Here is a 23,235-nt window from a genome sequence, read left to right as displayed (position 1 = left end):
ACACAAGCATCTGTGTGCATTACGGTTGCAGACAGTCAACATGAATGCATACATGGTGAGCAGGGCTTTTGCTCGAAAAGCTCTGTTGTCAAAACGACAACAACGGTGCTGCTGCCTTCACGTGTATCGACGCATTAAATGAATACTGTGAGGTCCTCTTCCCAGACCGAAGTTGAAGAACATGTTTCGGAAGTACGAATTAACCGATGAGTTGAGAACTGCTCCTGGGAGAGACCGACGGCCAACTGGGCCACAAATTGTTGAATAAGTTACTGTTTTCATGGCTGAGAATGCTGGACTCAATGTGCAATCTTCAACCAGTGCATAATTGGTGTCACGGCAGCTAAACGTTCCACGGTTCATCATTCGAAAAGTGCTGAGAACAAAATTGTGAAACGGTATCCAGGCTGTAGTGGATGCACATGGTCATCACGCTGAACATCGTTTGTAACCTGGAACGAAAGCATGGTATGCAATTAAGGGGGGTAGGACGTCAAACGGGCCGACTTGGAGCAGGAGAGGCACCACAGGACATTTTAATTTGCACTGTCTATAATTTTACAAATAAATTCATAAAACTTTGTCAGCATGACCGCGAAGGATTCAGAATTCACACTTACAGCAGTGGAAGTTCGAAAACATAAGGAAGTAATTTTTTTTACATCTGCAATTTCATCATTTTTTTCACTTACTAATGGCAGCATTTGTTGCTATAGGTACACGTTTCTTCATAAGTAAGATACATTCTCCGATGAATTTTGCACAGCATACAAACCATAATTAAAGGTGTATGAAACTCTAGAATTTTCCAAATCTATTAAAAACTGTGGTAAAAATTGAGGTAACTAACTATAAAATTTGTGTTTTTCCTAAACATGAAGTTTAAAATATAACAGCTCATTCGTTTTTTCATAAATTAAATAAATTCTAGAGTTTCATACACCTGTAAGTATGCTATGTATTCTGTGCAAAATTCATCGAAGAATCTCTCTAACTTATGAAGAAAAGTGTACCTATAGTAACAAATGCAGCCATTAGTAAGTGAAAAAATAATGAAATTACGCACGTAAAGAAGAAAATTATTTTGTTATGTTTTCGAACTTCCACTTCAATGAGTGTGAATCATTAATCCTTCCTAGCGATGCTGACAAAGTTATATGAACTTATTTGTGAAAGTATAGACACTGGAAATTAAAATGTCGTGTGATGCCTCTCCCGCTCCAAGTCAGCCCGTTTGACGTCCTACCCCCCTTAACAAACATTGCGCTCTCATGTGGAAATTAAAATGTGTTTCGTCCAGCGGTTTATTCATTATTTCTCTTCTGCGTGATCTTGCAAATATTTCTACGAGGTTTCATTGTCCTACGGTGACTCGTTGTTCGAGGAGGACCTCTCAATTGGCGAAAATTTAATTCTAAGTCCTGTACATGCATCAAACCTTTTGACAGATTTTTATAAATTGAAAGTGGAGACGTAACTAGAGCTAGACAGCTTTGTTCTGACCCAAGGAACCCAATGCAGTTTGACAACTTAAATAAATTCAGGTTAGGTTACTCCAGTCACTGTTTATGGAACACTGAACAGCTGAAAGCAAGTGTTTTTCGCTTTTCCTCACCTAATTAATTGTCTTTATTGGTCCGCTAGTTGTGCAGTGGATGAAGTCGTCAACAGCTAGTCTCTTAAATGCAGCTGGCCTCGGTCTGCCACAAGCCCAACCCTTCAGGCTTTAGCACGTCTTTTCAAATGCCATACCGTGAGTGCGTCTCCACCAAACAGCTGGTGTGGATTTTTCGAGTAAAGAACGATAACGGTCGCGTTTAAGCTCGTTCTGCACACCAGATGTCATTCATTTTCCACCAGCCAGTGAGCGTTCAGGTGTCTTTTTGAACGCTCTGCTACGGAAGTCGTAGCCAGTGCGAGCATTAACCTGATCGTCAGTGAATTATTTACTGAATCCTCATTGCCATGTTCTATAAGCTGTCATGGCTCATGATAGAAGTAAACGAAAATCTGCATAAGCAAGAGAGAGACATAATTCTGAGGATACACGCTTTCTTCACGCACAAAGCCCCTCTATGTAGGTACCGCAAGTGTCGCCTGGCACCGGCAACACCGCAGCCCCCATCTGTGCCTCTAAGTGCGCGGACTGTCACCGTTCGTGAATCAGATTACAATGTTTTGCGTCTCCACTATCAATTGATAAAGAGCAAACCTGCCATTCGGTTTGATGCATGTACAGGATTTAGAATTAAACTTTAACCACTTGAGAGGACCTCCTCGAAAAACGAGTGACCGTAGGGCAATGAAACTTCATAGAAACATTTGCAAGATCTGTAGAAGAGAAATAACGAATAAATCACTGGAAGAAACACATTTTAATTTCCGCATGAGAGGGCAACGGTTTTTGATTGCATACATTGTTTTCGTTCCAGGTTACAAACGATGTTCAACGTGACGACCACCTGCATCTACGACAGCCTGGATACCGTTTCACAACTGTTCTCAGCACTTTTCGAATGATGAACCGTGGAACGTTTTCAGCTGCAGCAAGAAAACTCCAAGACAGACAGAGTGAGCCTCCGCAAACAGCATTCTAAAGGCAGTCGTGCAGTGCAAGTTGTATGTCCTTCTGGGATGACATAGCACTCGTTGATAGGTACAAAAATACAACAGAGAGAACAGCTCCATCGATATGTGCCAATAAATAGCTCATCTACCTCTACAACGCAAGCACCTAAAAGATGTTCAATGCAATATCTAAAAGTATCAGTGTAGTTATATGTGTATTCCTTCTTAACATTAGACCAGTTTCAAAACCGTCTTCTTCACAGGATGTAATGAACCCTATAAATTACATTAGTAGTTACAAAAATATTTTAAACAGAACAAAGTAACAACTGTACCCAAAAGACTATATGGAGAGGGTACTCACTTGTTACTTCATATAGTGATTAGGTACACTGAACAAAGCCAAACAGCTCTTCTCATATGAGACATTTATCTTAAGAACACAAACAATCACACACCATGATTTAGGTTTGTAACAGAATAGTCTTACAGATGTGCAAATCAAATGCCAAGTCCAGTGACCAATTGACATGAGGTTCTTGTCGACGTAAAGGTTGTTTATAATAAAATGCAATGATGGCAGCTGGATTACAGCAGCAAGTATATGACAAATGGCTAAAGTTAACTACCTAAATATGCAGGCTCTAGTACTAAGGAAAGCTAGCCGCATGAGGCCCCAAATCTGTGCACTTTGAGTGCTCAAAGCAGTCTAGGCACATTACTTACATGCACTCATTTACCACCCTCTGCGACTTGTTTTCCTTAACGCTAACGCCTGTGCGTTTAGGCGGCTGACTTTTGGTGTTTGTCATATATATATATATATATATATATATATATATATATATATATATATATATATATATATATATATTGTTTTAATCCAGATCCCATCATTATGTACTGTTGAACACAAGTCAGCTTTTACGTCGACAAGAGCCATATGTTAATTGGCCACTACATTTGGCATGTGATCTGCACAACTGCAGTACTATAGTGCTGCAGTCCTAAGTCACGGTTTGTGATTATTTGTGTTCTTAAGATGTATGTCTCATATGACAAGAGCCGGTTTGCTTTATTCAGTGTACTTTATCAGCATGTGATGAAATAAGCGAATACCCATAGCTTACAAACTTTTAGCTAGAGTTGATACTTCCTTCTGTTTAAAATATTTTTGTAACCACTAATGTAATTTTACAGTCCATTACATCTTGTGAAGACGCCAATTCTAAAATTGCCGAAACCTATGTCAAGGGTTATAATAAACCTTTATTTGCAACTGGTTGGCTGAATTTTTTTCTCTCTCAAAGATTACTGTACGTAGTTGCTGAAGCTACAACCAAGTTTAAAATTTTAATATTTGACAATTTAATATCGCCTTTACTTTCAGGGCGATTCGTATTTCTTCAATAACAAACTCTAAAGTGGGTCTCTACTATATATGCGCAGTGTGAAATTAAACTAAAATACACAGCAACGATTGTAGACTGGATGAACGTTCACAGCCAGGCAGCCATATTGCCAAACATCGCATGATTTTCACCCGATTTTTTGGACTTTTGACTGATCAAATACCGATTCTTGTGTTATGCAATTTGCCCACACATGATAGATCTGGAGACAGATCGAGACCAGGCGATGGATTGTTTTGACTCTGTCTCTTGTGTTTGATGGATAATATGAAATCCAGAGAGCGTCTCATTCGCAGCTAAGACAATCTTTGTGAAAAGTCTGACGTGAGGCGCAGCTTGGTGTGCGTGAACCAGATCTGGCGGTAATTCTGGTGGAATACGTGTACTGTGAGTAGGCAAGTAGTGCAGTCTGACTCTGGCACAGCACATATGCACATTACCTGGTGTGTGTGCACGTGTGAATATGAGAGGACGCCAAATTAATTTTTGAAGACGAGCCTTAGCTAACATCAACGCCTCTGCCGTATCCACTACAATACAGAAGTAAGCCTCATTGCTAAATATTGAAACGGTATCCTACGCGACTAACAGTTTTGATGCAGAGAATATAAGAACTAGTTTTATGTTCAACGAAAAAGTTTTTGCTAAGCTGTGCGTCTTACACAATTCATATTCATAGCAACGTTAATTTGCTTCTTCCAGTTAAAAGTTGCTGTCCACAAGAACAGAGATTTGTATTTCGTTTGTGGCAGCAGGGATATCTGTTTCCGACTGAAAACAAAATTGACAATCTATTGCTTAAGATCAGGCAGGGTTTTGAAAAAGTGATTCTTTAATTGTGTTGCGCAGTGTACTTTCCTGGTCAGTTTTATTTTGCTCACTTTATAGTCCTACCATTCGTTAATACAGCTACATGGCGTGCTCTTAGAGGAGTATGTAACAATACACCAATTGAGTTATTAGACTGTGGGACGAGACTTACCTTGAGTGGATTTGTGGTGAAGAGAGTGACTTCATGTCCTCTCTGAAGCAGAGCTTTTGTTAAGATATGGAAAGGCTTTTGGTGGCTGATGGACGCCGTTGGAACCACCACCAATATCTTTGAGGCATGACACAATTTGGCCAGCATCGATAGTACAACGAACGTGTAAAACAATTGTTCTAGAAGTAAAAAAGTATGAAGATACACACAAATAGTAAATATATAAAGACATTTCAAGCAAACAGTGAATATTTTTTAACTAGGCAGTAAAACAATTTACCGAAATAAGTGTTCATAGAAAGATATTTGTCCAGTTTGCTATCGTACATAATTATAGGGATGTCTCTACACGGAAATTAATACTGTGTACAACAAAACAAAAAAATCACTTGTCTTGTATTTTAAGTAAAAGTCGCTTTATATACGTTGTTTGATAATGAGGATATCTCGTGCTGGGGGAGGTGATTTGCTACTTACTTCCTCTGAAGAGCTAGGAAGTGTGGATTTGTATCGTGTGGTACATTGTCAAGAGTGCTTATTCTGTGTGTGGAGCAAACATCGCTTACGCTTGATTTATAGCATGTAGTCACAATGATCGTCGGTATGCATCAGAAGATATCATGCATTTAGAATTTTATAAGGTTGCGGTATTTTGTTGTTTGGAAGAGTATGGAGATACGTAATGTACACTTGTGGTTCCTCTGATGAGCAAAAGAACTGACCTCAAAACTTACAATAACATGGTTCAAATGGCTCTAAGCTCTATGGGATTTAACATTTGAGGTTATCAGTCCCCTAGACTTAGAACTAACTAATTAAACCTGCCTAACCTAAGGACATCGCACACTTCCATGTCCGAGGCAGGATTCGAACCTGCGACCGTAGTAGCAGGGCGGTTCCGGACTGAAGCGCCTAGAACCGCTCGGCCAGATCGTTACAACAATAAACGCTACATAAATTTGACAAGATGTAAGTCGCAACTCATCACCCAATAACTCAGAAATTATAATGTCTGACTAGAATAACACACTCATTCGTATCTGTATAAATGTGCGAGACAAAGGAAAGCTCACACGTCTCGTTGATGGTACATTTTGTCGAATGAATACATTTAATGAAGGCCATTAACTAGAATACACATCGTCAAACAAGAAAACAATAAGAATTACGAATAAACACATGAATTAGCATTACTTATCACACACGTGAGAATAATCCTCACATTAGAACGCTTCTGGACATTAAAACTACTACACCAAGAAGAAATGCAGGTGATAAACGGGTATTCATTGCACAAATATATTATACGAGAACTGACGTGTAATTACACTGTCATGCAATTTAAGTGTATAGATCCTGAGAAATCAGTACCCAGAACAACCACCTCTGGCCGTAATATCGGCCTTGATACGCCTGGGCATTGAGTCAAACAGAGCTTGGATGGCGTGTACAGGTACAGCTGCCCATGCAGCTTCAACACGATACCACAGTTCATCAAGAGTAGTGACTGGCGTATTGTGACGAGCCAGTTGCTCGGCCATTGACCAAACGTTTTCAGTTGGTGAGAGATCTGGAGAATGCGTTGGCCAGGGCAGCATTCGCACATTTTCTGTATCCAGAAAGGCCCGCACAGGACCTGCAACATGTGGTCGTGCATTATCCTGCTGAAGTGTAGGGTTTCGCAGGTATCGAATGAAAGGTAGAGCCACGAGTCGTAACACATCTGAAATGTAACGTCCACTGTTCAAAGTGCCGTCAATGTGAACAAGAGGTGACCGAGACGTGTAACCAATGGCACCCCATACCATCACGCCGAGTGATACGCCAGTATGGCGATGACGAATACACGTTTCCAATGTGTGTTCACCGCGATGTCGCCAAACACGGATGCGACCATCATGATGCTGTAAACAGAACCTGCATTCATCCGAAAAAATAACGTTTTACCATCCGTGCACCCAGGTTCGTCGTTGAGTACACCATCGCAGGCGTTCCTGTTTGTGATGCAGCATCAAGGGTAACCGCAGCCATGGTCTCCGAGCTGATAGTCCATGCTGCTACAAACGTCGTCGAACTTTTCGTGCAGATGCTTGTTGTCTTGCAAACGTCCCCATCTGTTGACTCCGGGATCGAGACGTGGCTGCACGATCCGTTACAGCGCGTGTTTTAAAAGAGTTTTTCAAAGGGAGATTGTCTCCCCATATGCTCCAGACGATCGCACGATTTCATCGCCAGTAGAAGGAAAGGTGGCCTGTGTATTAGCTATAGGAGCTATTGTTAGGGTATTTCCTAAGTGCCACGGAAGGAACAGTCGGCAGAAAGTCGACCGGTTCTGTGTCTCTTTCAAATGATCTGTTGTGTGTTTTTGATGGCTCTGATCGACACCGACCACCCGGGTAAGGTTAGGAAGTGTCACCACAAGTAGCATTAGACTAACTGACCACCTTTCTGTTTCTAGTCAACCATCGTCTCAAATCAAGACATGAATGACAGTTCCTATCAATGAAATGAGAAAAACATTGGAAGACATGCGCGGAAAAACGGGCTAACCCTCACATGCAAAAGCTCAGAGATAAGTGCTGTCGACTGTTGCTGGATACGGGAACTATCAAGACTGACATTGGTCTCACCCCTAAGTGATATTTAGGGGTGAGACCAATGACAATTTTGATAATTCCCGTAACCAACAACAGATGGCAACACTTATCTCTAAGTTTTTACATTTGAGGGTTGGCCCCTTTTCCCCCGCATGTTTTCATTTGTGTATGAAATTCCATCACAAAGTTAATACACGGTAAAGCAATAATTCAAATTGATGTTTTATGAGAGATTAGAAACAGTAAAATATAATGTCTCTTGTTATTAAGACCAGCATTCAAGTGGGATTTAGAGTACTCTATTTCTTTAATTATACTCGTTATGGTCAGCCAATTGGGTCATAGTTGTATCGTATGGCATGACTAGGAAATGGAATGGCGGGAGATGCACAGAGGTGATCAGCCAATAGTAGACAAAATATAGGTTACGGAAGGGTGAATAAATGTTTAATTGAAAAAAAAATGTTCAAATGTGTGTGAAATCTTATGGGACTTAACTGCTAAGGTCATCAGTCCCTAAGCTTACACACTACTTAACCTAAATTATCCTAAGGGCAAACACACACACACCCAAGCCCGAGGGAGGACTCGAACCTCCGCCGGGACCAGCTGCACAGTCCATGACTGCAGCGCCCTGGACCGCTCGGCTAATCCCGCGCGGCTTTATTTGGGAACTGATGTTAAAAGGATTGGTGGAATTCAGTCTCAGACTCCAGAGAGTCCAAATGTTTATACTTTCGTTTGTAAGTGGACTTGGGTCTGGGACTCCACGGAGTCTGAACTCTTCTTGGCTGTTCCGTTTCGGTTTTATTGGACGACTTCAGTCTGGGACTCAAGAAAGTGCAGATGGTCATTTGTGTCTGTTTCCGTTCGCCTGAGTTGGTAATTTCAGTCTGGGACTCGAGATTCCAAATGTATCCACTTGTAATGAACTTTATCGTGAATGTGTTTAAACTGTTACGCCTTTGAGCATTCACTGGATTTATCTACACTTAGAATACTTATCCCAGCGGCATTATATACTAGCAGTAAAGTTGTGTTGGGAAGTGTAGTCAGACTTGGGAACAGTTACAACAGTCTACCGCAAATTGTAACAGAGACTTTCATTGACTGAGATAATTTATGCAATTGACAGATAGTTACTATTAAATAATTAAGAGCACTATAGAACAATTTTTGGTCGTATAGTTTTATCCAACTACTTAAATTTATTTATAACACGTCCAGTAGACCTGCTACTCATCGTAAACATTAGTTCATCGCAAGGGAAACAGTTTTGCAGCCGCATGTGTTTGAACTCTAAACAAAATCTGACGACTTATTAAAATGACCAGTTTGGGCACGTTTAATCTGCCATCTTCACATTATGAGCACGATTTGGCTGCTGGCGGCGTAGTGAACAACCACAGTTACGGTTGTGATCATGCGCAGCTGTTCACCACGCCGCCAGCAGCCAAATCGTGCTCATAATGTGAAGATGGTCGATTAAACGTGCCGAAACCGGCCATTTTAATAAATGACAGATTTTGCGATCTTGACCATTTATGCTATTTGATCATCACGAACATACCGCTGTTACCTCCTTACCATGTCGGTTAAAATTACAAAAATCTGACGAGCCAAATTTCAGGTAAAATCCGATCACACATTTAAGCTAAACTCCCCTGTAGATAACGTTCACTTCTCACTGATCCTCACTGCAGCATTGAAAAACGAAAATAAAATGGCTTTCACATCTAAGATAGATAGAGCAAACAGGGAGATTGGTTCTTAAACCACTTCGGCTTTTCAGGTGAAAAACCAAACTGTGCAATAAAAACCTAGTGGGACACATATCCCCGAGACCTGAAAAAGAGGCTCAGCGTCAAATGAGCGCGCACTTCAAAACTCGCCCGCTCTCCTATGTTCATTCACGTTACTGTTTTGTTGCAATTCAAGTTTCCATTTTGTTTCTGTGGCACTTCAGTCAGAGCGCTGGTCTTAGTCAAAGATGCTTTTTTCCAGATACTTCCGACATTAAATTACAAGCTTCTGCTACACGCCTACATTTGAGTTTTACTTCATGGCAAGGCTAAAATTAGCAGGCTCTTTACGTACAGAATGTGTTATTCTTTGTGCCTCGCGGAGTAACATGTCGGGCTCCAGCTGAGTGCCATCGCTCCTTGAAAAGATGCATAGATCATCCACGTTGTACTGAGCATACTGGCTATCGCAGCCAGCCCATTCAGAATTCGTATCCATCTTTTTCACACTAAACTACATACCAACTGACCTTATCCTCGTCATCTTTTACTCTGCACCACCTATAATTTGATTGACTCATCACCGATTCCTGCCTTTTCCGTTCTGTTAATGAAAAGTATTTGCGGCAGTGTAACTACACCTACCCATGCCGCCGCCTCTACGGCCGCCGTCGTGCACCTTTGGGTGTGGACCGCATATGAAACGCACACCCCCCTCCGCGACCCCACTCAGAAGCTTAGCTGATCAGCGCATCCCATCTCATGATGATGACATGTCTGTTGCCGAAATATTGTGTCCGTTGGACTCTGTGAACTCGTAATACACCCGTGGGTTTACCATGGGGGGATGGGGGGGGGGGGTTTCATCAACAAATAGTTATCAAGAGGAACTGTACTGCCAAGACTTTATGCAATCCCTAACATCCAGAAAGACAGAGTACCGTTATCACTTTAGGACATGGTGTAGAAAAATATCTGAGGATGGTCATTACTGGCTGAAACCGGTCATCGCCAAAATAAAAACTGAAAAGCAGCTACAATCGCTTAGTAGTGAAAAGGTGTCAGGACCAGATGACATACCTATAAGGTTCTATAAAGATTATGAGAAAGAACTTGCTCCCCTTCTAGCAGTAATTTATCGTAGATCGCTTGAGCAAAGAAAGGTACCTAACGACTGGAGAAAAGCGCAGGTCATTCCTGTTTCTGAGAAAGGCCGTAGGACAGATCCACACAAGTATATACCTATATCGTTGACGTCAATCTGATATAGAATTATGGAACATATTTTATGTTCACGATGTTTTATGCTCAGGAATTATGTCGTTTTGGAAAATGAACGTCACTTCTATAAAAATCGACATGGATTCCGCAAACAGAGATGGTGCGAAACAGCTCGCTGTGTTCCTCCACGAGATCCACAGCGTAGTGCACAACGGCGCTCAGGTTGATGCCGTGTTCCTTGATTTCAGTAAGGCATCTGACACCGTCCCGCATTGCCGTTTAATGAAAAAAATACGAGCTTATGGAGTATCGGAGCAGACCTACGATTGGATTGAAGACTTCCTTGCAGACAGAACTCAGCACGTCGCTCTTAACGGAACAAAATCGACAGACGTAAAGGTAATATCCGGAGTACCACAGGGAAGTGTGATAGGAATATTGGTGTTTACAACATATTCAAATGATCTAGTAGAAAGCGTCGGATGCTCTTTAAAGCTATCCGCAGATGATGCAGTTGTCTATACCAAAGTAGCAACGCCAGAAGATAGTAAGAATTTGCAGAACGATCTGCAGAGAATTGATGAATGGTGCAGACTCTGGCAGTTGACCCTGAACGTAAATAAATGTAACATACTGCGCATACATAGGAAAAGGAGTCCACTACTGTACAGCTACACTATTGATGACAAACAGCTGGAAACAGCGCCTGCCATAAAATATCTAGGTGTAACTATTCAGAGCGACCTTAAATGGAATGACCACATAAAATGGATAGTGGGAAAAGCAGACACCAGACTCAGTTTCATCGGAAGAATCTTAAGGAAATGTTAGTCATCCACAAAAGAAGTGGCTGATAAGGTGCTTGTTAGCCCGATTCCTGAATATTATTCATCTATCTGGGATCCCTATCAGGTGGGACCGATAGAGGAGATAGAGAAGATGAAACGAAGAGCGGCGCGTTTCGTCACGGGGTCGCTTAGCTGGTGAGAGAGCGTTACGGAGATGCTAAGAAAACTCCACTGGCAGACATTACAAGAGAGGCGCTGTGCATCATGGAGAGAGTTAGTGCTGAAATTTCGGGACAGCTGTTTTCAGGAGGAGTCGAACAACATATTACTTCCCCCCGATATATCTCGCGCATTGACCACGACGAGAAAATCCGAGAAATTAGAACCAATACAGAGGCTTACCGGCAATCATTCTTCCCACGCACAATTCGCGAGTGGAACAGAGTTGGAGGGATCAGATGGTGGTACCGAAAGTACCCTCCGCCACACACCATTATGTGGCTTGCAGAGTATGATGTAGATGAAGAGCGTGATTCCAACGCTGGACGTAGCAGTTCTGATTTTCAACGCAGAAGCGCCAAGGTTAGTGATGAAGAGTGGGCAAAGGGGGGGGGGGGGGGGGGTCCTTTCGATCGTGTGACACGTGAACGGTGGCGTTGGCCAGAATTGTGGTGAAATTCGTGCTAGTGTCAAGTCATTAACCCACCTTACACATCACATACACTTCTGAGCTCTGTTTTTTTTCTGTTTTTTTTTACTTTTTTTTCTTTTTTCGCGAGTGTCAACACCTTGCTTGCTGTTTGAAGCATCGCCGAGCCTGAGGATGACGTCACAGGGGCTACGATTTTGCAGTATTACAGAGAAAGGTTGTTGGCTCCTTTGAGCCAAATTTCAAACTTCTGCATTCCAAGGGAAGACAAGGAAAACAAAAACTCTGTTTTAGAAAAGTGACTCTTTAATTGCATTTCGCAGTGTATATCAGTTGAACATGGAAAGAAAGAAATATTACTATTATTACTATTAGTAGTGTTAATTTTTAAATTAATGTTACCAATGCACGCAAAGTGGATAAACCTGTGGAACGATCTAAGACATCAACACAATCATATTACAATATAGATTTCTTCCATTATAATATTACTTAAGTTCCTAAGCCTTGAATTGTTTCCAACGTCCAGTTCCGTGCCAACGTTATAGCACAGCACCCCAGTCTATAAGGGTTAACAGATCCTGTAATTAATTCTCCATAATCTAACGAAGCGAGACATGAGCGTTTCCTAATATATGCCACGTAATGTGACAGAAATAATACTACACTACTGGCCATTAAAATTGCTACACCACGAAGATGACGTGCTACAGACGCGAAATTTAACCGACAGGAAGAAGATTCTGTTATATGCAAATGATTAGCTTTCCAGAGCATTCACACAAGGTTCGCGCCGGTGCCGACACCTACAACGTGCTGACATGAAGAAAGTTTCCAACCGATTTCTCATACACAAACAGCAGTTGACTGGCGTTGCCTCGTGAAACGTTGTTGTAACGCCTCGTGTTAGGAGGAGAAATGCGTACCATCACGTTTCCAACTTTGATAAAAGTCGGACTGTAGCCTATAGCGATTGCGGTCTATCGTATCGCGACAATGCTGCTCGCGTTGGTCGAGACCTAATGACTGTTAGCACAATACGGAATCGGTGGGTTCAGGAGCGTAATACGGAACGCCATGTTAGATCCCAACGGCCTCGTATCACTAGCAGTCGAGATGACAGACATCTTTTCCGCATTGCTGTAACGGATCGTGCAGCCACGTCTCGATCTCTGAGTCAACAAATGGGGACGTTTGCAAGACACCAACCATCTGCACGAACAGTTCGACGACGTTGGCAGCAGCATGGACTATCAGTTCGGAGACCATGGCTGCGGTTACCGTTGACGCTGCATCACAGACAGGAGCGCCTGCGACGGTGTACTCAACGACGAACCTGTGTGCACGAATGGCAAAACGTCATTTTTTCGGATGAATCCAGGTTCTGTTTACAGCATCATGATGGTCGCATCCGTGTTTGGCGGCATCGCGGTGAACGCACATTGGAAGGATATATTGGTCATTGCCATACTGTCGTACCACCCGGCGTGATGGTATGGGGTGCCATTAGTTACACGTCTCAGTCACCTCTTGTTCGCATTGACGGTACTTTGAACAGCTGATATTACATTTCAGATGTGTTACGACTCGTGGCTCTACCCTTCATTCGATCCCTGCGAAACCCTGCATTTCAACGGGATAGTGCACGACCGCATGTTGCAGGTGCTGTACAGGCCTTTCTGGATACAGAAAATGTTCGACTGCTGCCCTGGCCAGGACATTCTCCAGTTGGCTCACCAATTGAAAACGGCTGGTCAATGGTGGCCGGGCAACTGGCTCGTCACAAAACGCCAGTCACTACTCTTGATGAACTGTGGTATCGTGTTGAAGCTGCATGGGCAGCTGTACCTGTACACGCCATCCAAGCTCTGTTTGACTCAATGCCCAGGCGTATAAAGGCCGTTATTACGGCCAGAGGTGGTTGTTCTGGGTACTGATTTCTCAGGATCTATGCACACAAATTGCGTGAAAATGTAATCACGTGTCAGTTCTAGCATAATATATTTGTCCAATGAATACCCGTTAATCATTTGTATTTCTTCTTGGTTTAGCAATTTTAATGGCCATTAGTGTAAATACTGGGGATGTGTGACGCATACTGGTTAAAGCAGTCAACAACATGGCAAATTGTCTTAGAATGACGTACAGTGTGTGAAATTACTGTGAGAACGTGTTTGCACTATCTTTCAGATAATGTAACTTATTTTGGTGGTCGATAATCATGTAATGTGATATTTGATCGTTTTAAATAAATATAGGAGCGGAGAAAACATCGACGCTCGGGGTGGATAATAATCCTGCCAGGGCTATCACTCAGCTTCATCTGAAATGAAACTCATACTTCCACGAATATTGCAGGTGTTATTTTTCTATTTTGCATAAAAACGATTATTCATCAATTTAAGATGGAGAAAAATCAGTAGAAGCATCTTAAGGTTCATGTGCATATAATTGCAAAGCAGATCCGCACTAGGTACAGAGTAGTTCAACAATGTCATATCGATGAAGTTGTAACGTACTAACTACGTCTGCCACATATGCGCATTGTCATCCTCAGGTAAACTATTGCGAGTGCAACATAGTAATGAGAGGTCGCATTACAAATGTTTGCTCAGTGAATGAATTAGGGCTGGGAGTGGGGGCTAATCATTTCGTTAATTGTTTTGGAACTCTCTTTCATGTTGAAATTTCAGCCCGCCAGACGATGGAGTACCTGAACGTAGGCGGCGTGAGGCGCGACGCCAACTTAACAATAAAACGGACAGCATGGAGTGTACATGTATATGTTGCCGACTAAAAAGTTAAAGCTAAGCATCAGTCGTTGGTTTGTGTTCATTCTAGGCTGGTGTTAACCTTTTCTCGTGCCAGGCCAAATTTTTTAAAGCCGACAGTGACATGGCTCGGATCATTTAAAAGATAGTTTCATAGGCCTATTAGAAGGCGCGTTGACTGTAAATGTGGTTTCAGAATATGTACAGCAAGTTTGGTTCAGTGGTAGAGCTTTTTAATTTTTCTGAAGAGTGTGTGTGATTGTCGGATGAACCCAAATTAAGTTTATTGCAGTTCAAGTTAATTTTTAACCAGTGAAAAGTCTGCGCTAAGTGGATGTAGAGAGAACTGTCTATTCTTTTAAGTTAGGCAGAGTGGTCCTTGTATTGTAATACATCCGAAGTAGTGGAAGTTTACTGAAAGTAGGTGCGTGAGAATAAGCAGTAAAGTGCAAAATTAGGATTTTTATTTCAAACTGAAAAACAGTCTGGGTTGCAAAGTTATTTATTTCAGTAACGTTATTCTCCCTTTTGGGCCTTCATTAGATTGTCTACAAAACAAGAAAATAATCCATTGCATACAAATACAGGGGTACGGTACTATCTTGTTCGATTACGGGAACAAATGAACTAAAACATATATTAAACTTTACCCGGAACTAACTGGATGTAAAGTCCATACCTCATAGAACGATAAAAAAATTAAAGGTGGACCTAATCAAACGAAAGGAATTACGACAGTAAGAACCTCCATAAGGTGCGTACGTGAATATAAAACTGTGTAAAACACGTAGACTAATGTTCATGTATCCAAAACATAAGATGTCATAAAAATTACGTAAAATTAAGTATGCAGTATATTAAGATGCTCATACATGGGCATGTACATGTATCATGCTACCATCAATTTATCTTTTTCTTTTGCTCGTATGTGGGCATATTGATATATACTTAGCTTTATGTAATTTGTGTGACTTCTTATGTTTTGCAAAAAATGGTTCAAATGGCTCTGAGCACTATGGGACTCAACTGCTGAGGTCATTAGTCCCCTAGAACTTAGAGCTAATTAAACCTAACTAACCTAAGCACATCACAAACATCCATGCCCGAGGCAGGAGTCGAACCTGCGACCGTAGCGGTCTTGCGGTTCCAGACTGCAGCGCCTTTAACCGCACGGTCACTTCGGCCGGCTATGTTTTGCAAATACAGGGTGATTCAGGAGGGATGTCATGTAATTTGTGAAGTGATTCTACATGTGAAAATAAACCAAAAAAGTCCTTTTAACATGTGCCCGATTTTCGATCGTTACGGAATTCGATCAGTTTGAAGACCACACACATCCGCGAATGATTATGAAGGCAAGTGTGAGTAACACTTACCGAAATGTTACGTAGGCGCTGTGGTGGACAGAATAATGGTAGAACACATGACTGATCCGTATTGATCCATCCTACAGGAGGTGTTCAAAAAGTGTCCCATCCATCTCAATATATTTGTCAATGGGTTGGAGGGTGTGTTGTGTTGGACGTCGAGCATCATCTCGGCGGGCTTTAATGTGGGCAACAACGACGGTGATGCTAGAGACAAGTTATCCACGTGTATCCGCGTTTGTAGTGTACACATCCCCCTTTAACCAGCCTCATTAACAGAAATCTGGTGGGGTTATGTCGAGTGATCTGGCAGACCAGTTAATGGGTCCGCCACAGCCAGCCCACCGCTAAGGAAATGGGTTATTCAGACACTGGGATACATTCATAGAGTGAATCAGTGATCCATTATGTTGCAGGGACATTTGCTGTCGTTGCTCTAATGTCACGTCTTCCAACTGTAGGTAGGTCTTCTATCAGGAAATATACGTATGCTGTGGTTGCCATACGATTTAGCAGGAACACAGGCCCTGTCACCAGATCATCAGTCATGTCACACCAGACGTTCACTGAGAACCTAACTTGGAATTCTCTAGTGCCATTGGGATCTACATCACCCATGTATGAGAATTTCGGGTAATCATGGTACCACTGAAAGTAAATGTAGGCTCATCTGTAAATAAAGTGTGTTGTATGACGTCTCTGTGTACAGCCAAGCATTCACGAAATAGTTATCTGCTTACTGAATCACAAAAAAATGGCTCTGAGCACTATGGGACTCAACATCTTAGGTCATAAGTCCCCTAGAACTTAGAACTACTTAAACCTAACTAACCTAAGGACATCACACACACCCATGCTCGAGGCAGGATTCGAACCTGCGACCGTAGCAGTCCCGCGGTTCCGGACTGCAGCGCCAGAACCGCACGGCCACCGCGGCAGGCTACTGAATCACCTGTATGTAGATGTTGCATGGGCTGCACATGGAATGGGTACGAGCCCTCGGAATGTAATGTACGCTACACTCACCTTTTTGGAATATCGAGCTGACAGCTAATGTGCCATGTACTGGTGGTGCGATTCCACTGTACCATTTCAACAATGCCTTCCCTTTACTCTGCTGACCGGATCCCTCACAGTCTAATGTTACATGTATACCTGGTAGTGTTCTGGATTCACATAATGTTTGAAAACTAGGGAATACGATGACACAGGGGATCCATCGATCAGGGAAACGTCTCTGGCATTCTTTCATAGCCACGCGCCAACTGTCGTTACAGTATCTGTATACAAACAATATGCTTGTGTATTCTGTATGGCAGGCCAGTGTGGCCGTGCTGTTCTAGGCGCTTCAGTCTGGAACCGCGTGACCGCTACGGTCGCAGGTTCGAATCCTGCCTCGGGCATGGATGTGTGTGATGTCCTTAGGTTAGTTAGGTTTAAGTAGTTCTAAGTTCTAGGGGACTGATGACCACAGATGTTAAGCCCCATAGTGCTCAGAGCCATGTGAACCATTTTTATTCCGTATGTGCGAACACAACTGGCACGTTGGTATTCAGGGGCACAATGGACTTGCCCAATTAAACAACACTCAGGCACGACACGCCCGCGGCTTCACGACTGCCCACTAATCCAACACACGATTGCGCACTGTGTATACTTGCAGCTGTTGCCTCGGTTGGAGTATACTCACAGGATGGATCAGTCATCTGTCCCACCAATTTATGTATTCCTGTAGAAGAGCAAGATGGGACCATTCCCGCTATTTATTTGCTACGGATTGTTTTCTTATTTTGAAGACAATCTGATGATGCCCCAAATGGGCGAAACACGTTACGGAAATCAAATAACCTTGCAACCCATACTCCTTTTCAATTCGAAATAATTCACAACGGCCGGCCGCTGTGGCCGAGAGGTTCTAGGCGCTTCATTCCGGAACCACGCAGCTGCTTCGTTCGCAGGTTCGAACCCTGCCTCGAGCATGGATGTCTGTGATGTCCTTAGGTTAGTTAGGTTTAAGTAGTTCTAAGTTCTACGGGACTGATGACCTCAGATGTTAAGTCCCATAGTAGTTAGATCCAATTCAGGACGTTTTCTGTACCAGCCAGCCAGAACGGAATGGAATATATTTTATGGGAATTTTTATGTCAGGACCCTTTTTATAGACGGTTTACCCAATCCACAACAGTAGAATTTACGTTTTATATATTAAACGAGGTCTCAGGAAATGGAGTTTGGAAAAATCGATTTTGCAGCCAGTCTTTGATAGCACTGAATAAGAGAATAGCTACTAGGTCGTTCGATTATGAAATGATATGGACAAAAGTGTAACGCAATTGTAACGAAATCGAGCGCTAATAATAAAATAATGAGTGTGATTTCCTTACTTCTTCCACAGGCTGTCATCTTCGAGCCGGTAGCAAGGTGGTGCAATTGCTGCATACCACGAACCTCGGCAGGCGGCAGCTACTGTTGCGACTGTCGGAGACAAAAGGGTTCTCAGAACGATTCCTACTCGCCAGTGTGGAGTGGGGCGATGTTACGCGGGCAAGTCTGCACGCGTCCTTGATGATAGCAACGTCTTGTCCTGCTGCCCTTGCTTATTTAACCTTCATGCGCTCGCGCTAGGAATAGTCACGCGAGCGTTCCCGCGGGCGGACGGCCGACCGCCCGAGAGTTTTCATCAATTTCTTGAGGTTTTCCGTTTTTAAAGGTCATATTTCCATAAGATATCGACGTAGGATATCTCACACAATATTTCAAACACATTTGTAATCAAAAGTATTTATTTAACAATAAAATATACAATGGAATACAAAAAGGAAGCCAAATACCCAAATGAAATACAAGAACATTTATTTAATTGCAATGTTTTGGGACTATATAATGTAATACTTAAGACTAGAATTATTCACTGTCTTAACTCGTCACAAGAAAAGCTAATTTTGCTTTGAAAAAAGAATTTTTGATTGAAAACGTCACAAACATTTCTGTCAGGTGAAAAATGTTGATCAGTCTGTATGCATTTCATTCTCGTTTTGAGGCTGACAACAATTATTGCACGTAACTGTCGTGGTTGAATGTCGTAGACAGACGATTCTTCCACATTCACTGCATTCTCGATTTGTTTTTATATTCTTTTTTGAGCCACACAAATAACATATTCCTCTCCTTGTAGGGGTTGATACAGCTGGATAAACTGCGTCACTCTCTCTGTAATTTTCCAAAAATACTAACAAATTTTTGGTAAATGCTTCAATTTAGCTCTTTCTTTCAGATTTCGCTCATCAGTTCCAAAGATAACGCATGTAAGAATTGTCTTCTCGTTTTTTCTTTCATATTACCTGTGTTGAATTGAAAAATGCGTAACGAATTTATTCCTGCCAAGTCAAGTAAGCGAAAAAACATACATCCAGGCCACCTTTGTGTTCTTCTTGATGTTGAAATTCTGGAGCACATGCACATTCACTAGAGAATTGGAAGAGTCTATAAAATTGAGGAATTATAGCGGAATTACAAAAAGAAATACTTAAATTCCGAAGTAGACGAGTAGAACAAAGTCTCGTAAGCGCTCGCAAGGCGGTAAACTGACCGCCGAACGTGTTCGGACCTATTTGAACTAGTCCTGAGAGGCAGAAAGGTGCGACGTGGACGAACTTTGAGCAGCATCTGTCGGAAAAAGGTGCAACTAGACAATACATGTCCCTCCCGCCTCCTCGTTACCTTTGTGGAGTAAGTATGGCGCGAAATTGCAAAAAGGCGGTTACTTCACCGCCCGCGCGAGCGCGTGAAGGTTAATGACGTAGTTGCAGCACATGCCGCAGGCAGCCCATTAACCCGAGTGCCAAAGTTTTGCTGAGTCAGTAGCCTCTCGAACAAAGATCAGCGACGCCCATATCATATTACTGAGAGCGCTGTGTTTTCTTGTTGCTTCATAAACGTGACACTGCCTAGCGAAGTTCCACTACCACATTCGATGTGATATGCGGCATCGATGTAAATTCTAAAATTGCACCGATAGCTCGGTAATACCGGATCAAAGGTATTGCTAGCGACAGTCACTGCGTTTGTATGAAGCACCCAAAGTCGGATTTCGTTTCCGGTTGGTCACCCAAATACTCCAATATCAATTCTGGAAATGCGATTCTAGCTGAGGAATTTCCATTTCCGTGATCGATTTTCGCCCCCATGTAGGCGCACAGCAGCTTTAGAAATGGGCTTGGGTTGTGAGATTAGGTTTTAAAAAGATTTACGTAGTGAATTGAAGTAGAAGTACAAATATTAGCCTGAGAATGAATCTGTCTTCTACCGACATCTCATTGAAAAGAAACAGCTACTGTCCTAATTAAATCAGAAAGCAGAACAGTTGATTTCCAGCAGCCGTTTGTGTAAAATAGCTGACTATCAGAATTGTATTATTATTCACTTCGTATATTGTAAAGACCACGCTGATGGCAATGGAACATGCGGCTTTAACGTATTACAAAGGAAGGTTGTATCAAGTCTTTGGCAGGTGCCGGACACATGCTTTCTAACTCAAAGCCTTGCAAAAGCGGCACGCACTATTAGTTACCAGCTGGTTGCTTTCCGACTAAACGGACCTGAAATTCTTGGACGCTGGAGGATGGCAAGGCGCTTCCAAAGATGGTCCCACGATTTCTTGGCCCGTGGGTGGAAAGCTAGTCATGTTAATTAGTTATATAGGCGATTGTTTGCGTATTTGCTAAGCGCCACCGAAGGGAGAGTCGGCAGGAAGTCGGCCTGTCTTGTGTCACTTTCGAAAGATTCATTGCGTGTTTTGATGGTTCTGGTCGACAGCGACCTCCCATTTAAGTGTAAGAAATGTCACCACAAGTAGCATTAGACTGGCTGGTCCCCTTTCTATTTCCAGTCAACAGTTGTATCAAATCAAAACATGAATGACAGGGTCTATCAACGAAATGCGGGGAACGTTTCTGTAAGGAATTCTATGACGAAGTTAATAACCGGTTCTGGAATAATTCAAATTAAAGTTTTGGAGAGATTACAGAAAAAAATAGTGTCTCTTGTCATTGAAAACAAACATATAATTGTGATTTAGAATATAAAGACTATTTAATTATACTCGTAAAGGTCAGATAATTGGGTCATAGTTGTAGAACATCGTATCTTACGGCAAGGCATGACTAGGAAACGGAATGGCGAGAGAGTCACAGAGGTGATCAGCCAATAGCCGACAAACTTTAGCTTATGGAGGGGAGATTAAAAGTTTAATTGGGAAGTGATGTTAAGAGGATTGGTAGAATTCAGTCTCAGACTCCAGATGCCGCTGTTTCATTTTATTAGAGGACTTCGGTCTGAGACTCTTGGAGTTCAGACGTTATCGTGATTGTTCCGTTTCTGCTTTATTTCAGGATTTTTTCTGGGACTCAAGAAGCTATTATTCATGTCGTTTCCGTTGGCGTGAATTAGTGATTTCGGACTCGAAAGTCGAGACGTTTCCATTTGTAATGAGTTGTTTCATGAACTATGCTGGTTTCGTAACTTAGTTTTTATCCAAAGGATACCGTGATTACGAAGATTTTCGTGTGGTTAAACTGTTAAGCCATCGTGCATTCACTAGGTTTATCTACGCTTAGAGTACCTGTCACAGTGGCATTGCATTAGAGCAGTAAAGATGTGTTGGAATTGTAGTCAGCCTTGGGGACAGTTTCAATAGGGTTTCGCAAATTGTGAGCGAGACTTTCTGAGTGTGGGGTAAATTGGCTAACTGCTGAAGTGACTGAGATAATTAATGCAATTGATAGAGTATTACTATCAAATAAATAAGAGCAATAAAAACAATTATTTTTCGTGTAATTTTATTCGTGAAGTCCAACTCCAGCTGCTTAAATTTAATTAGAACACACCAAGTAGATCTCCTACGACATCATAAACTTTATTTCATCGTAAAGGGAACTGTTTTACAGGCGTGTGCGTTTGACCTGTAGATCTGTGACCGGTTTCGGCATGTTTAATTATGATCACTATTTGTCGGAGGCTGGCGGTGTGGTGAATCGCGCCAGCAAAATCGTGCCGAAACCGGTCATTTTAGTATATCATGAAGAACAGATCGCTGTTACATCCTTACCACGTTGTTTAAAACAACGAAAATCTGACGAGCCAAATTTAAGGTTCACAGTTTCATCGTATGGTCTGACTAGAAAACGGAATGGTGGGTAATTCACAGAGGTGAACGGCCAATAGTAGGCAAACTGAACGTCATGGTGGAGAGATTAAATGTTTAATTGGGAACTACTATTAAAAGGTTTGGTGCAATTCAGTCTCAGACTCCAGAGAGTCCAAACGTCTATACTTTCGTTTATTAATGGACTTTGGTCTTGGACTCCACAGAGTCCGGGCTTTTCGTGGCTGTTCCGTTGTGGTTGTATTGGAGGACTTCAGACTGGGACTCAAGAAAATGCAGATGGTTATTGGTGCCTGTTTCCGTTCGCATGAGCTGGTGATTTCTGTCGGGGACTCGTGAATCCAATTGTATCCACTTGTAAAGAGCTGTTTCGTGAATGTGGTTAAACTGCTAGGCCTTTGAGCATTCACTGTATTTATCTTCACTTAGAATACTTATTCCTCTAGCATTATATACGAACAGTAAAGTTACGTAGCGAAGCGTAGTCAGACCTGGGAACAGTAACAACAGTTTTTCGCATACTGTAAGCGAGAATTCCAGTGATTGAGATAATTAATGCGGTTGAGAGATAGTTACTATTAAATAATTAAGAGAACTGTAAAACGATTTTTGATCGTGCAGTTTTATTGGTTAAATCTGACTCCAACTATTTAAATTGATTTGTAACACCTCCAGCAGGTCTGCTACGTCATCTAAACATTAGTTCATCCCTGAGGAAACAGTGTTGCAGCCGTGTGTGTTTGACCACTAACCAAAATATGACGATTTACTGAAATGATCGGTTTCTGCACATTTAATTGGCCATCTTCAGATTAAGACCACGATTTGGCTGGAGGTGGCTGCATGGTGAAATCTGCGTGTGATCACAGCGGTTATGGCACTTACTGATATGACCACACAAAGCTGTTGAACATGCCGCCAGCGCCAGCCAGATCGTGCTCATAATCTGAAGATGGCCGATTAAACGTGGCGAAA

The 23,235-nt window shown here is 42.1% G+C and overlaps 1 protein-coding gene across 1 annotated transcript in view; it reads right to left on the bottom strand.

Moving 5' to 3' along the window:
• LOC124595353 (UDP-glucosyltransferase 2-like) overlaps nt 1-18,603 on the bottom strand; it is a 93,343-nt gene extending 74,740 nt beyond the window's left edge. Inside the window, exons 1-2 of the mRNA XM_047134068.1 lie at nt 18,482-18,603; nt 4,963-5,141 (exon numbers count right to left, since the gene is read on the bottom strand). Of these exons, the coding sequence (XP_046990024.1) occupies nt 4,963-5,141; nt 18,482-18,536 (234 nt within the window). The 5' untranslated portion in view covers nt 18,537-18,603. The remainder of the gene's footprint in view (nt 1-4,962; nt 5,142-18,481) is intronic.
• Between the last annotated feature and the right edge of the window lie 4,632 nt (nt 18,604-23,235).

Source organism: Schistocerca americana, chromosome 2, assembly GCF_021461395.2.
Source record: "Schistocerca americana isolate TAMUIC-IGC-003095 chromosome 2, iqSchAmer2.1, whole genome shotgun sequence".
Lineage (NCBI taxonomy): Eukaryota > Metazoa > Arthropoda > Insecta > Orthoptera > Acrididae > Schistocerca > Schistocerca americana.
Note: the sequence above shows the minus strand (reverse complement) of the source record. Positions and strands in the feature narration are given on the sequence as shown.